General features: G+C 46.4%; 1 protein-coding gene across 1 annotated transcript; it reads right to left on the bottom strand.

Moving 5' to 3' along the window:
- Nucleotides 1-9,071: 9,071 nt before the first annotated feature.
- LOC144159924 (heterogeneous nuclear ribonucleoprotein L-like) lies at nt 9,072-10,175 on the bottom strand. The gene has a single exon (XM_077691577.1). It carries the CDS (start codon nt 10,173-10,175, stop codon nt 9,072-9,074), a length of 1,104 nt encoding a protein of 367 aa, XP_077547703.1.
- Between the last annotated feature and the right edge of the window lie 4,257 nt (nt 10,176-14,432).

Raw genomic sequence — 14,432 nt, 5'->3', positions numbered from 1 at the left:
AAACCAAGGTTTTCGGTGTAGAGGGAGAGGAAAGAGCCCCGCTTGATGCGAGCTCGTCTCGAGCTCTTCTCGAGCTCGGATATGCCGTGTCTCTTGTATTACGTGAGCTTTAAATATTGTAGTAAAGGTAATTATCGTACAGTTGACCGTCCTAAGCTATGTCCCTTAGATCAGCGAGACATCATCAACATCTTCATAATTATCGATCACGAATTTCAACTCATCCTCAACCCATCACCTCAGCAGAGGGAGTTTGCTCTGACGGGCTCGGCTCCGCAGCAACAAGATCTGGTAGGCCGGGCACTGAAATCAGCGTGGGCTCGCGGGCTTCCGGACTCAGGAGGCTGACCACTTCCACTTTTACTCCTTTCCTTTTGCGATTAATAAACGTTTATTACAACTTCTACACATTCCAGGCAGCAGAGGCAATATACGCTACACAAACTCTAAAAGATAACGCGCGCCCTGCGGTAGCGGTCTACATTGAACCTAGCGGGGTCATTCCGTTTCAAGAATCCCGCTAGTTCGTAAGCTAGGCTGAACGTAAATTAAACATGCCAGCGTCCCCAGAATACACCTTACGGACCGATGTTATAAAATTCACTTTTATTTACGAAAATATTCCGTAGAATCGAGCCAAGGAACCACGTTGTAATAATATCAAGAAACAGTAGTCTTATCACAAAATTTGGAATTGCTGGGGCTTCAATCGAGGCTGTTCACGTCTGAAGACGTGATTCCCTCCTTAGGTTACTTAAACCAAAAAGCGGCGTACTTTTTTAGGTTCTTGTAAGGAACAAAAAGAGCGTTTCAGGCTAACCGAGAGACGGCGTTCGGTGCATACCGCAAGTGGCGGGATTTCACCAATCTTGGGACGTAAGGTGTCGGCTTTGAACTCTTCGTTCTAATACCCCGTTCTGTTCATAAACCGCAGCTAAAGCACACTCTGTTTTCCGATGCAGCTGCCAGCAATCTTTGCATGGTGACTAATCTGGCCACTTTTGTTAATTGCGTAGTAGCGGCCGTTGCAGGGACGCGTATTGGGCAAACCTGGCCTTCTGGGTGTATCCGCATCTTTATCGCGTCGTACTAGAAAAGGTCGAATAAGTAATCACCATTTTCTACGTAGTTTAAACCAACCTGAAAGACACGGAACTATCTTTTTTTTTTGAAAAGAACGCGTACATTTGTGGCGTAAGACCAAAATGTTGAGGAGTAAAATTAATTTCTCTTTGAGAGAAAGCACAAGAGTAACTGGTCTGCTAGGGAACTCTACCACTAGGTCACTTTTTTCTTTACTGCAACTTGAAATTAAAGAATACCAAACTTATCAGTCAACCAAAGAGGTGCTAATCACGGCAGCCAAAATAAGGCGTTCGTCAAAACTCGGGCAAGCAGACAAACGCGTCCAACAGATGCAGCAGTTTCCCGCATCAAGGCAGCCTGTTCCAGAAAAATGGACTTAGTCGAACAAGGGCGTTCCGCATGCTGGTCAGCCAAGTGCCGCATGACTGGGACACTGAAGCCGAACAGCGAGAACTGTTTTGTGGTCGGTCGAAAAGATAGAGAAAATGTTCCAAGCGAGCCCGTAGATGTCGGTAGTGGGGTGCGTCTAGAAGGCCAGCTTTGTTGATCACGCGGTTGGCTATGATTTAGAGGGAACGCAACTATGCCAGAACGACACCCGCTATATCTAGCTACGAGCTTTCCTTTTTAGACTACACTATTTTGCATGCAGCCTCGCGGGGAACGGTTCATGCCCGACAGACGGGACTTTGTGAGGTGCGGCACGTTTCGCTCGTTCCAACAATCGAAACAAAGCAAAAATAACGGAAATTTATTACACGAGAGGATGTGTGAAGCAAGCTACGTATCTATTATGTTGCAGTTTCTTTATTTTTACTTGTATTTCTCTGATTTAATGAATGAAATCAGTAACACCACCAATTCAGGATTGGCTTTACGTAGTAAGCACGCTGTGCACTTTTGGTTCCTGCTTTCCTATGAAGGTACACTTTTGTAACGAAAATTAGCCTTCCTATGTTCGTTAATCTTTGGTACCGTTAGAAACTAGCGGGTCAATCCTCGAAGAGCAGTTTTGTTTCCTAGCAGAGACCCTTGACCGACATTTTCTTCAAAGCACTCTGAACAGTGTTTTAAAAGTACGTGAGCAAATAACAAGTGTACTATAGTGTTTATTATTTGGCGGTGGTCGCCTGCCCGTCACCTTACGTCGCGCTTTAATGCAATCAGGAACTCGATTGCCCTAGCAAACACCGGCAAGGAATCGCCTTTTCTTGATAATCTCACGTGACATGCTGCGAAGTTGAAGAAGAAAAGAGAAAAGATTTGAGTGGAGCAGCCAGTCACAACTGACTATTCAAGCTTTCGTACCCGTACCAACCGAGCGGGTCAAGTGAGATGAACGCGCATGCCGCCGACGCTTACTTCAACGGAAGCGACTATTCCGTGGTTGTACAGTCCTCATTGCTACATATGATGATGCCGCCACCGCGACTGCAATACAACCCTCCCCCGCCGGACAGAAAAAACGGGTGAGATGTAACGATGTATATAACATCCCTTAACTTGACGCATGACACTGACAATCCTAACTTTCCCACAAACATAGGTGTTAAGCGAATTATTGGAAAAATAACCCCAGTCTCCTAAGGAGTTCCTGTGTGTTATGTCAATAATTGAATCGCCTATATTGTCTGCGTTCTTAGGCACCCTTCGTACATGTTCTTTCGCCCTTCCCTTTTCTGACACCGTTGCGATCTGCCGGTTATCCTATTCAGGCGAAACCTCGTCATCTACATCATCTCGTTGTCGTTGATGTGCGTCTTCGTGGTGATCATGGTGTACGCGGCCATCGACATGAGGCAACGGCGGTACGATATGATCATGGACGGCGCAGATGCCAACCGAACGAGCGTTTCTGACCTGAGACGGCGCGCAGCCGACGGCATCACCCAGACCTCGCGGCCGCTGCTCCGAAGAGGAGACTTTGGACGTAGAGAGGCAGACTACTTATTCTTACCTCCCGATTACCCGTGAGTAGGGCACAAACAGTGTTGTCGAATCAAATAATAAACTCCAAAGCTTTATGATAGAGTAGAGACAATAAAAATATTACTAATTAGAATCTGCAATATAATGTGCTCGTCCAAGATGGTTCTGCATTTTCGGTTGCTCCTAAGGGCACATGCAACGGCTTTGTTCGCCGCCGCGTACAGGTAGCTTATGACGACATACATTTGCTTTGTACATAACGTGCCGGTTGCCACACCAGGTTGTCGGAGCCATGTAAAAATGATGTACCCCTCCGCCTCACGATGGCGATATTTCAACGCGAAGCTTTCTCTGGGGGGATTGTTTGGTTTTCGTCTGAGTTTGAACTCTGACTCACGACGGTTTGGATTTTTATTTGCCCTTCACCGTTTCATTTCTCAAAAGCAGGCGCCACGTTGAACCATCGGCGTCGTTATGCGGAGGAATTCATCCTTTCTCTTTCTAATTTTGCATGTTCATGTACCGCTCTTCAAATTCAGGCGGCTTCCATGTTGTCGGAATAGAGCAAATGAATACACGTCGCCTTCACAACACGAGGGACGTGGATTCAATTCAAACCACGCGAAGCGCTTTTACATTTTGTTGCCTCACCATCATCATCATCGACATAAAATGCTGGCTTTCCTGCTGTGTGTTTTCGACACGACGTACGACATCAGTGAGACATCGAATTCTCAGCTTTATATGCAGAAAGTCGCTTAACTAATGTGAATCCTCGTGATGGCGCTCCAGCTTAGGGCAGCGTTGCTTGGCTATTCTGAGTTTTCTTTTGTATTTAGTTCATTTTGCTACCACTTTGAGGACAGCGTAAATTGAGCTTGGCGTAGTCAATGTTGTTGGCTAGCTCTAGCAGCATCACGCCAAGCATCGATATGTATTCAAGCAGTTCTCCTGTCCATATTCTGAAACTTTTTCGAGACGACAAAGGTTATCCAGGCGATACACTGCAAACAGGAAGAGAGAAAGCCCCGCTCACTGGAACCAGCCTATATTGACGTAAACGTCCTGAGCATTAGTCATGCGGATGTTATTTGTAAACAGTAACAGTGTTAGAATTAAGACACGTGAGCAAATAGGGTAACTCTCTTACAGTCACGGAGTTTACAAAAGTAACTTGTTACAGTTACAGTTTCGACGGAAATGTGACGTGGTTAGGATACAGCTGCTTAAATATAAGCGTACGCAAGTATTCGGGTAGTTAAAACTTCTCGAGGTCAAACCGTAGACGAAGAGAATCATAAAGGGGGCTCACTCGAGCCCCACACCACAATCGTTGTCGACGCCTCATTTTGTTGCAGCAACTGTTTTGTTGATGCATGCATCGGGGAATTTCAACTCATTAAAACTTACGTTGAGCTGTTCCTGAATGTGAGCATTCTAGAGGTTCCCTTTTTTCGGGGATCTAATTTTCAGTTTCTTTTTTCTTCCTTGTTTACGCTCCACTGAAGATGAATGGAAAGTTTCAAGAAATACCTTTAGACCGACTTCCGACCTCGGTTTTCTGCAGGAAAGATAATCGTTTTACTGAACTCCTGCCCTAAGACGCGAGGGTAGCCGCGCTATGGAAAGATGAAAGGTAGTGAAGATATGGAGGGAAGAATCCGGAATAAGTGCAAAGTGCGAAGTGTACGTCAGCCTTTAACGAGTGTTGCTGTTAGAAGTTTTTTATGAAAGAAACGGACGTAACTTCATCAATATTTCTTGTTACAGCTGCCGCTTAAAAAATTATGTTTACCGCTACAAGTTCCTCTTTCTCAAAAGTACCTAGCCGCAGTTACAAATTCACGCAAAAAGTGACTGGTTACCGTAACGCTTTACTAGTTACTACTGTCCAAGACTCCTGTGCATAGACCGCAGTTACCACGCTTCCAATTGGCCGGCCACAAATTAGCAGCTTTTGGTAGCTACGTAGTGATTGCAGTAGTGGGAAGCACGAAAGGGTCACGTACGGTAGCAGACAACGCGCTTCGAAAGCTTTGCTTGCAACGCGACAAACCTTGGGTACCTGGTATTGTCCAGTAATACTTTTGTGTTTGCTGAGCACGAGGTCACGGGTTCGATTCCCGGCCGCGGCAGCCGCTTTTCTGATGGACGCGAAACGCAAAAACGCCGGTGTGTAGGAGATTTCGGAGCACGTTAAAGATCCCCAGGTGGTCCAAATTAATCCGGAGCCCTCCACTACGGCGCGCCTCATCACATGCTTTGCGTCGGCGCGTTACAGCCCACCATAAATCAATAGTTGTGTGTTCCCGTGCCGCATTATTTCCTGCGTCACATTTGTGGTGAGGGTTCGCCATTCGGCGGAACTACACTGCGCGCCATCGCTCTTCCGTATTTGCGTGGCATTATTTGACTGTATCTCCTTAGTAAACCTGCTTCACTCGCGAGAGATTAAATTTTACAAAGTATAGTGCCTATTGCTGTTGTAGTGGCATTGTTAGATCCTACGTCTTGCGTTTGCTTGAACATCAATTTTGGCACAACTGTCTGACTACGGGGTCTCTATATCTAGCTTTGAAATCATAAAGCCTTAGGCGAGACAGCACAGTGGCTTTACTCGATTAGGAGCGGAGCTCAACACTGCATACACACGACGATCAAACTATCCAACAAGGGAAGCACTGGCATTGTTTACCTTCACGCTCTTGCGGTCTTCGTAAAATATACACATTAGTATAAATATATGTTTCCGCAGCTTAAAGTTTTTTTCATCCGTCTATTGCGAACAAAACTCGCAATAGCCTGGATCACCAAAATTAAATTCCTCAAATTAAGATGTTCACTGGGTGCTGCATACCGGTGTCGTCTGAACGCAAACGTGCGGTCTGCAAAACAAAATGAACCGCAAACATAAAATGTCCTTGCGAAGTCCATAACAATTTCAAAGCGCTGCCGTTAAATGTTCAACGGCTTCCCGAAGCTCTTGCTTAATTTGGTTGCCAAGGTTCCTTCATTGCTTGCAAAGCACTGAGAGAATGTGCTCTTCTCAGGCCTTAAAAATAGGGCATGAATAATAAAGCCTATGCGTTCTCAACCTAAGTTCCTCAACCTAAAACAAAGGAGTAGGACACTTAGTGTCCAACAAATGTCAACTCTATATACTCAATCCTTTCTTTTTTTATCAGCCTGCAAGGAGACGTGCCCACGAGGAGGCGAATACAACCACCCAGAATGCACCACGACACCGTAATCGTACCTTTCGACGTATCAAAGGAAGCGACGCCACCCCACAGGCCCGAGCGGACTACCGGAAGGGAAACGAGAGCCATGCCCAGGGTCGCCGCAAATATTACTACCTCCGAATCAGCAAGAACGACGCGCAACTACACTAGGACTGTAAGAGTTCGTGCCACCGTTTCTTCGAATGAGCCATCGAAGCGGCTGCCTGACTCTTCAGTTCCACCGCGTCGTCGGCTTTCAACGAAACATTTACCAGAGCTTTCTACCCGAGGAAGGCCCGAGGGAAAAGCAGGCGGTGTCCACGGTAGTGTTCCCAGCGCTATCCACATCTACAGTAAGCGGCATACTATCATGCCTGACGGTGACAAAAAGTTCCATGCCGATATGAAATAACTGGGCTGCGAAGCCAAACGACGCAAAAAAGATAGCTTTTTTACGACGATGTAATGCTGTTGTTTGTAAGCAATAAACGGCAAGATTGTTAACTGTCGCTAACTTAATAAACGTACCAGTGCAAATAGTTTCGTTAAGAACAAAATGGCTTCGGCTTGGCTCAGCTAACCTTAGATATGCAAAGCAAAAGCCTGGCGTAGTCTGGTTGAGTCTTGGTTTCGTTTAGTTAAACAATTGATTTAGCTGTATTGGCGACCACGTGTGAAATCCGTATGGTTCCGTGCAACGCTCACAGAAGGAGGCCGGGAGAACGCGGCGTTCATTCATGGCGAACGCACCATTCCCTTCGCCCGGCGCTAGACGAGTTACGTTTTCTGAAACGACACAGCCCCGCATGCATAGGAGGCTGCCGAGGTGGTTGGCTGCCTGGGTCGCACGGCGGTGGCGACCACTGTGGGCGCGTGCAGGCGCCAACAGCGGGCCCGGCGAATCACGCGATGCGCTTCGAGGGGTGTGTCACCGGGGCTGTATCTCCGGTCAAAAGGTCATTTGCGAAACCTCCACGAAATCGCTGGACTAAAGTAGTAAAACTTTGCTTTGAAAGCGACTGGTTGAATTGTTGGCGCACCTTCAATATGCTCACTTGATCTAGACGAGTCGGCTGCACTCAGTTGCGGCGCGCCCTGCAACATGCCCTTCAACCTGAGAAACATCTTACTCCAGATCTGAGAAGCATTCACCTTAGTGCTGTTAGTTTGTAGCCGGGTTAGTTAAGATTACATACACTAACGTTAGTCGCAGAGTACAAACATGCGCACAAACAATGCAGTTCTAGTCAATTTGCATCAAGAAATAGTAGTTTTTATGCCTTACTGATGGCGCAAAAAGCGACAATGAACTGCAAGAAACTAGATTTACACAACAGGTTTTCCGAAACAGTGATTATAATGAGTAAGGACACATCAGGTGCCTCAAGAAAAGATTGGTCGCGTCCGTGAAAAGGTTGTGTAAAATGTCGAAAAGGTATCTTTTACCGCCCCTGCTGCTGATCTACGGTCAATCTCTCCTTCACGGACCTCTCACGCTCTTCCCTTCCATTTCAATAGTTCAGCGATAAACACGGAGAAGGTTTAAGCGCCCATTGGTCGGTGTTCCTCTGCTTGCGCCATAAACTGAAACCTTTTGTTCCTCTTTAATTTGAAACACGGCCACTAGATACGAGCTCGCTCGGACTGTTTCCGTATTTTCCGGTCAAACGATTGCTTTCAACGGGGATCTTTGATTTGCTATCGCGAATTTCAAGCTCATATTTATTTTCAATAAAAGAACACTGCAAGTCGCAATGGTGAATTTATTTGTTGCTTTTAATATGTCTGATGTTTTTTTTTACTCAACACTGTTCAACAGGATCAAATATGTTTTCACATTTAGTGTTTTGGAAAAGTTTCGGTTATATAGCTTCTTGTTTTATAAATGCTTACCCTTTCGGCAGGATGGTTAAATCGATCGATGAATAGGCAGGCACACAGACCAAACTTTGGGGTTTATGGAGCCCAAGACAGACTATCGCCTTTAAAACACATCTTCTGGCGATTACGGTACTCTCTAATGCGACATACTATGCGACATACTCTAATACTCTCTCCTCCGCTGTCTCCTCTCCTTCAGGTGCTGTGAATATAAAGCGGGTAGCGCGCTGCGGCGGTTCAGTCAGCGCTCGCTCTCGTTCGACTTCGCGTCACAACACGTTTCACCCGACTTAGAGAATCAACCCACCGGAAACACCAATTGAACCCCCCGTTGCGTCGCATGACACCAGGGTTCCCTCGCGGGAAGATGGGCGTAATTTTTCTTAAGTGCACTCATGACTGGTGCTCTTATTCACCTGGATTACACTCTATTGATACCCGCCGCGGTGGCTCAGTGGCTATGGCGTTGTGCAATTGAACCCTAGGACGCGGGTTCGATTCCAAACCGCAGCAACCACTTTTCTGATGGAGGCCGAAAACGAAAACTCCCGCGTGTTCCAGATTTCGGCGCTCGTTCAGGATCCCAGGGAGTTTAGAAGTAATCCAGAGCCATCACTACGGTGCGCCTTATCGCCTGTGCAGCGTCGGCGCGTTAAACCCTATAATCAATCTAATACACTCTATTGGCCCTTGTTCGAAATTTTATTTGTGATCTGTGTATTTCTGTGACCTCGTAGAAGAATACAAATGCCAGTGTGATCAATTTGCTCAGTTTAAATGAACCTATTTTTGCCCCCTTCATCCAAGCCATTTTGCGAATTGCTTTAAAAGAAGAACATCCAGTATTTGTTTTGCAAGGCTGTTGCGGAATCCAGTCCAGTGACAAAAAAATGAGATGGCTGTTCGTAAAAAACACAGAAGGTTTTTTTATAGGCATGCCCGATAAAGCAAAGTTTAGTGTCGCTGATCTTCCGCAACCCCAAGTTCTGGGGTCGTGTCCTTTGAGAAAGAAAGCTTCAGAATGAATGGCTCGTGGCCAGATTTGGGCTGCATGAGGGCGTTGTTAGAAACCACCAGTGCTTCTACCGCTTCGGCCACATTTCGGAACTCTATTAGTCCTGTTTTGCAGAGCTTTGACTTCGATTCTTCCATTTGAGTTATCGATGCCTTTGGGATTGCCTGCTCCTGTAGCATGCTCAGTAAGTCCTCTTGATTCAGTGTGCGGGGAACGTTGTAAAAATACAAGACCCGAGATGGCGCAAAATGCCAGTCTCGAGAGCGCCCTTCTCTGGAATTGTAGCGGTTCTTGTTGCTGCCAAGAAAATTCATGTACGAAGGAGAACCGTCAGCTAGCTTCCAAGGCTCCTTCACCTCCGGCACGTAAGGAATGGGCATCAAATTAACATTCACTTGGAATCCCAACAATATAATGCCGTTGAGACGCCCTGCGGCCCGTTCGGCACCAAGTGCATCTTCCATCTGTACGAGGGCGCAACACACCTGCTTCTTCATGAACTGTATACGGAGAACATTCCCGAACACGCATAGCAAGTTGAAAAGCTTTTGCGCGTTCATTTTGCCGCGCATTCCAGCAATCATAAGAACGGTGCCATTATGCGGAGCTGGCAAGAGTGCTTGTGGCTGGCCGCCCGAGGCGTTGCCCGCTCCAGACGGAGGCGAAGGGTATGCAGCGGTGAGTTCCCAACAGTCGTTGTTGTTTTTGTACAAATCAAGTATAGCTTGCTGATCTTCTGGATATTTTACCTGCAGCACGCAGCAACCGGGATAGATGTTGGCCCCGTGAAGGCGCTCCTTGGCACGCCCTGCCGAAGCGCCACTTTCGAACTCGATCGCACCGTGGACTTCGGCTCCTCTTCCAACGACGCGCAAAGCAACGCGTCGGACAGTGCCACTGTGAGCGAAGATGGAGCGTACCACTTCCGCCGTTATAGGGTAGAGAGGGTCCGTGATGGTAAAAAACAGGGTGCTGTTTGGGGTCACTCCTTCGTCCAATCGTTGTCGCTTCTTTGCAATGCCGTCGTTTCCGGGAGCAAGCATTTCAGTAGAGTTTTGTGCGCACAATCTTCGAGCAACGCAAGCGGGTGCAATCGGACCGCCACATGGGCCCTGCTGCAGCCGTTTCTTCCTCGTTGAAATGGTAGCGATAATGATTCATATTTCAGTGATGGTGATGGGGGTAATAATAAGGATGGTGGCCCACATTCAGAACGCGTCTTCCCTCCTGGTTATTCTTCTCTGAAGCTGAGTTCCTGCTGAAGTGACACTTTGTTTTGAAACAGGTCATGCTAAGGAACATTTTTTTAAGTCTTTCGGCTTCGAAAATTTCTAAGCCATTCCACTCTCTGAAAAAAAATGTATGCAGTGAAACCGTAGTTCGAATTGTACGCAGGGTCCTTACTACTAGGACAAATGAGAAGGGAAATACCGAATTGAGAGCGATAACTTGTCTTAACACGAGGGTACCACCACTCCGGGAAGCCTAGGCAAACTAAACACGTAAGCGCTTTGTGCGGCGTCAGATATAATGGGGCGAACGTATACGTGGCCAACGCGGGGCGCGACAGCAGCAAATCTTTGAAAGCTGTTGTAATTAAAGCAAAACTTTCTATTCAACACGGAAGGTGACGTTGCCTCGAAACGCACTGTAGGAAAGCCAACTTTCTCCGACGTTGATAATAATCGAGGGGGAAGGAAAAGCTGGCTGAAACGCGAAGCTTTCTCTCACCGAAAGCCAATGTCGTCAAAGTCCAAAGTCAAAGTACCGTTTCGGAATCATTGCGCCGAAAACGCGCAGCAGGAAAGCCAACTTATACAATAGGTTTTCGCAAAGGCACATCAAGCGCCTCGAAAGAAACAAGCCTTTTCCGCGGTAGAAATCAGATCTGGCTCCCTCGACTTTGAAACCTACGTCTGTGTGATGCGCCATTCCGAAATGGCCAACATAGTCTGGATTTTAGAGTTTGACTTTGACTTCGCTGCGCTAAAGAAGTTGCTTCTCATTTTAACCTTTGCTTTATTAAGAATGGGGTTTTAATGTTTTCTACCTGAGATTACGTTGATAATACAAATTACGAATATTTATAGGAATTCCCAGAACATGAATACGAAGCTACACAGGCGTATCAGTTTTTCGCACGGTCCCAAATTTTACACTAAATTCGGGAAGACAGTTTTTGCCTGAAAAAAAAAAAAAACAAAAATAAAGTTTCAAGCAGTAAACACAACCCACACGTCAACTTAATGAAATTAAGCTTGACGTCGGTAGCGTTGTTTTTTAGCTCTGCAAGCGCGCCGCTCATCATTAATGTCGGTTCACATACTTGGCCCGGTTATTTCTTCCTAATAATTTCCAGGAGGGCACAGGAAAGGGCACTTTGTCTCCCCTCCCCCGAGCCTTCTCCGAACATAGCAATATTGTGATTCTGTGGGCCGCAAGAGACATGCTCCTTGCCGTGAAAGAGGCAGCTCACGCTGCATCGTAACTTCCGGGCATTCCCATCCTTAAGGAGCCATGAAGAGAAAATACAACTTCATTTAATTTGAAAGAACTAGGATTCAGTATCTTACTCATCTTCATTACAGCCACAAGAAATCTTTTTTAACGAAAAAAAAGCACGAAGTATTTAAAAGCTTTAAAATTTTGCGCCACAGTGACGTGTTATGAGCAAGAAGGACGTCATACGGGCTAACAATAAAACATAATTTTCAGTGCGTTAACTGTACGTTAGCATTCAAGTGATGCGGTCAAATGGAACTAGAGGCCTCATTACAGACGTCCAGTCATGTGTCGTCGCGACAGGTCAGTTAGGCGGCCGCCAATCACACAAACAAGGTTCCGTGGCGTCATACAAAAGTTGCGGAAAAATGGCTAGGGGGTCACGACTGCTTCACACGTTTTCTTTTTTATCTCCGTTATTTGTTCGAAGATTGCGATGATATTGGCATCATTATTATCGGGACTAAGCAGTCTTTCTAATCCACTCAACTTGTATTTTGTCTTCATGCCTTTTTTAAGGCAAGATCCCACGACTATCTCGGGATCCACGATCTCCCCTCTATAACCACTGGAGCCTACATTCAAGCATTCCTGTCCCACTATTGGCACTGCAGAACGATCCATCCTCATCTTTACCCAGACACACAGGAGGCCTCAAAACCTCCTAGACCCAATCGCTGGCATCTTGAAGGTCAGGAGAAGTCAGTTCAACCACGTCCGCTTCACAAGATGGCTACGCTTCTACCATCGACTGAGCCGAGCCCGCCCTCCCCCCCCCCCCCCTTCCCCCCCCACCCCCGCCCGCATCCTTGTCTCTTACGCATCTCGAAATCCCACACCAGTCATCACACCCGACCATTTTATGGAAAACATGAAAGACCGAAGTAAGCCGCTACTTTGGTATCTCGCCGAAGGAATTTCTGCCAATCGCCAAGCATTGGAGCTCATGCACCCTCTCCTTAGTAACATTCTTTAAGATGACGAGCGCATAGAATTCCTCACCGATTCACCAAAAAATGGAAGTTTGAAGATCCGCTCAGGCCAGCAATCTTTTGGCCACGAAAAGACATCTATCACTAGTGTAGGTTGGCTGATGCATGCGTCGGAAACATTTAAGCTATGGATTGCCCTCACATCTGGCAACGCTTGTTATTGTTCTCGAAACATTTATTTGAGCTGATGAAAAAAAATAAAGAAATGTGACTCGTTGTATCTTCGTTCGTAATGCCGCGACCGATTGCTGCTGCTCTAGCCCGGTGAGATCAGGTGTTCCTGCGTCTTGATTCGACAGCTGGTCAGCCCGCACTCCGACTTCTCCGGGCTCGGGGAAGGGAAGGGGCTCGGGTGGTCGGCGAATGCCCACCCATACGAGGTAGTACGTCCAGTTGGAAGTACGTCTCCTTGGGCCGTGTTAAGGGAATGAGTGGGAAATATGTTATGAAGAATAGAGGTGTGCAAGTATGTTGGATCCGGAGTGCTCGCCATAGCCGTGAGTCGCGTGTGTTGTGGAAGGCTTGAGGGGTTGGGTGACGGAGGTGGTTCTGATGGTTAATGGTAATAGAGGAGAATATCGGTGTAATGACTGCTAAGAGGACGGGTCGCAACTTGTACCCGCTTACGCAAGCATGCAGAGGGCTGAATATATTAAAAAAATTCTGTGTTTTGATAGCGGCATTTATTACCAACAATGAAAGCAAGTTTTAAGGATATATGGTTGGAGTCATTGTGAGAGCTGTGCATGGCCAATTCCCTTCAGTTTCACCTGCGCGCTGAGTAAAAGAGCAAGAAGAAGAAAATGTCAACGCTGCGTTCAGTCCCAGGTATGTTGATCCTCAATCTTTCTTTTCCGTGACGAATGCTCCGTTACTCGTGGTGGAGAACAACATTCAGAATGCTCGAAATGGGGTATCACTTATCGTACCAACGACTACACAGCAGTGAGACACCATTTCATAACTGGTAGTACGTTACTATATTGAGTAGGGACCTGCTATATGTCGCGCTCATGCTCTCACATGACACGAAGTTCAGCTGAAGTTGTTACGCTTGCATATCTTGGACAAATACAACATACTGATATAGTCAACAAGATATATCGAACGTATGCGGTTCACAGCCGTCACTACTTTCCGGTTTCCTTGAGTTGGTTATTTCTATAATTGTGATTGCCAAAATACATTTTTTTCTTTAAAAATCTTCTCAAATTTGTTCAAAACTCAATGACTTAAGAAACAGTAGCAACATATTACTGACACGCAGACCGGTTGCGGTCAGTGGTAGCAAAGGCGTAAGCTACGCACTAAAGGCACACTACAAAAGTAACCACAAAGGCCCGTTTCATTGCTATTTCACTGAACGTTATTCGCGACCTCGTGAAGGCAACACCATCAAGTGGTATGTAACATTATGCTGATATATTTATGTAGAAAAACTTCCGCGAACGAGTGCTTTATTCTATCAGGCACACATCGGGCTGCCTGTTCAACAACGACTTCGTAATACGGCTCGTATGGCTTAGCAGTAGCGGGTTCATGTTATTTTTTAGGGCCAGGTACTTCTAGTCGTCCGTTATTTCTTTTGAGATTGGACTCACCATAGTATGTAGTCGCTAGGCAGTATACCGACGTTCAAGTGTTTTTGAATGTTCATACAAACTGGAGTATTGCTTGGGACTGGGCGAGTGGGTTCATGATATCTGGAAAACCTTCAGCTGGAACGTACGCAAACGAAGGACAGTCGGGAGAAACACGGACACAATGCTGGCTAACAATAGAAGTTTACCGAAGAAAAAACACACA

Source organism: Haemaphysalis longicornis, unplaced genomic scaffold (assembly GCF_048455015.1).
Source record: "Haemaphysalis longicornis isolate Haplotype H1 unplaced genomic scaffold, Haemaphysalis longicornis Haplotype H1 scaffold_10, whole genome shotgun sequence".
NCBI classification, from domain to species: domain Eukaryota; kingdom Metazoa; phylum Arthropoda; class Arachnida; order Ixodida; family Ixodidae; genus Haemaphysalis; species Haemaphysalis longicornis.
This window is presented reverse-complemented; position numbering and strand designations above follow the sequence as displayed.

Bases quoted from the DNA above. Each gene is read 5' to 3' on its own strand.
- LOC144159924 (XM_077691577.1), bottom strand. From the start codon at position 10,175: ATGCTTGCTCCCGGAAACGACGGCATTGCAAAGAAGCGACAACGATTG.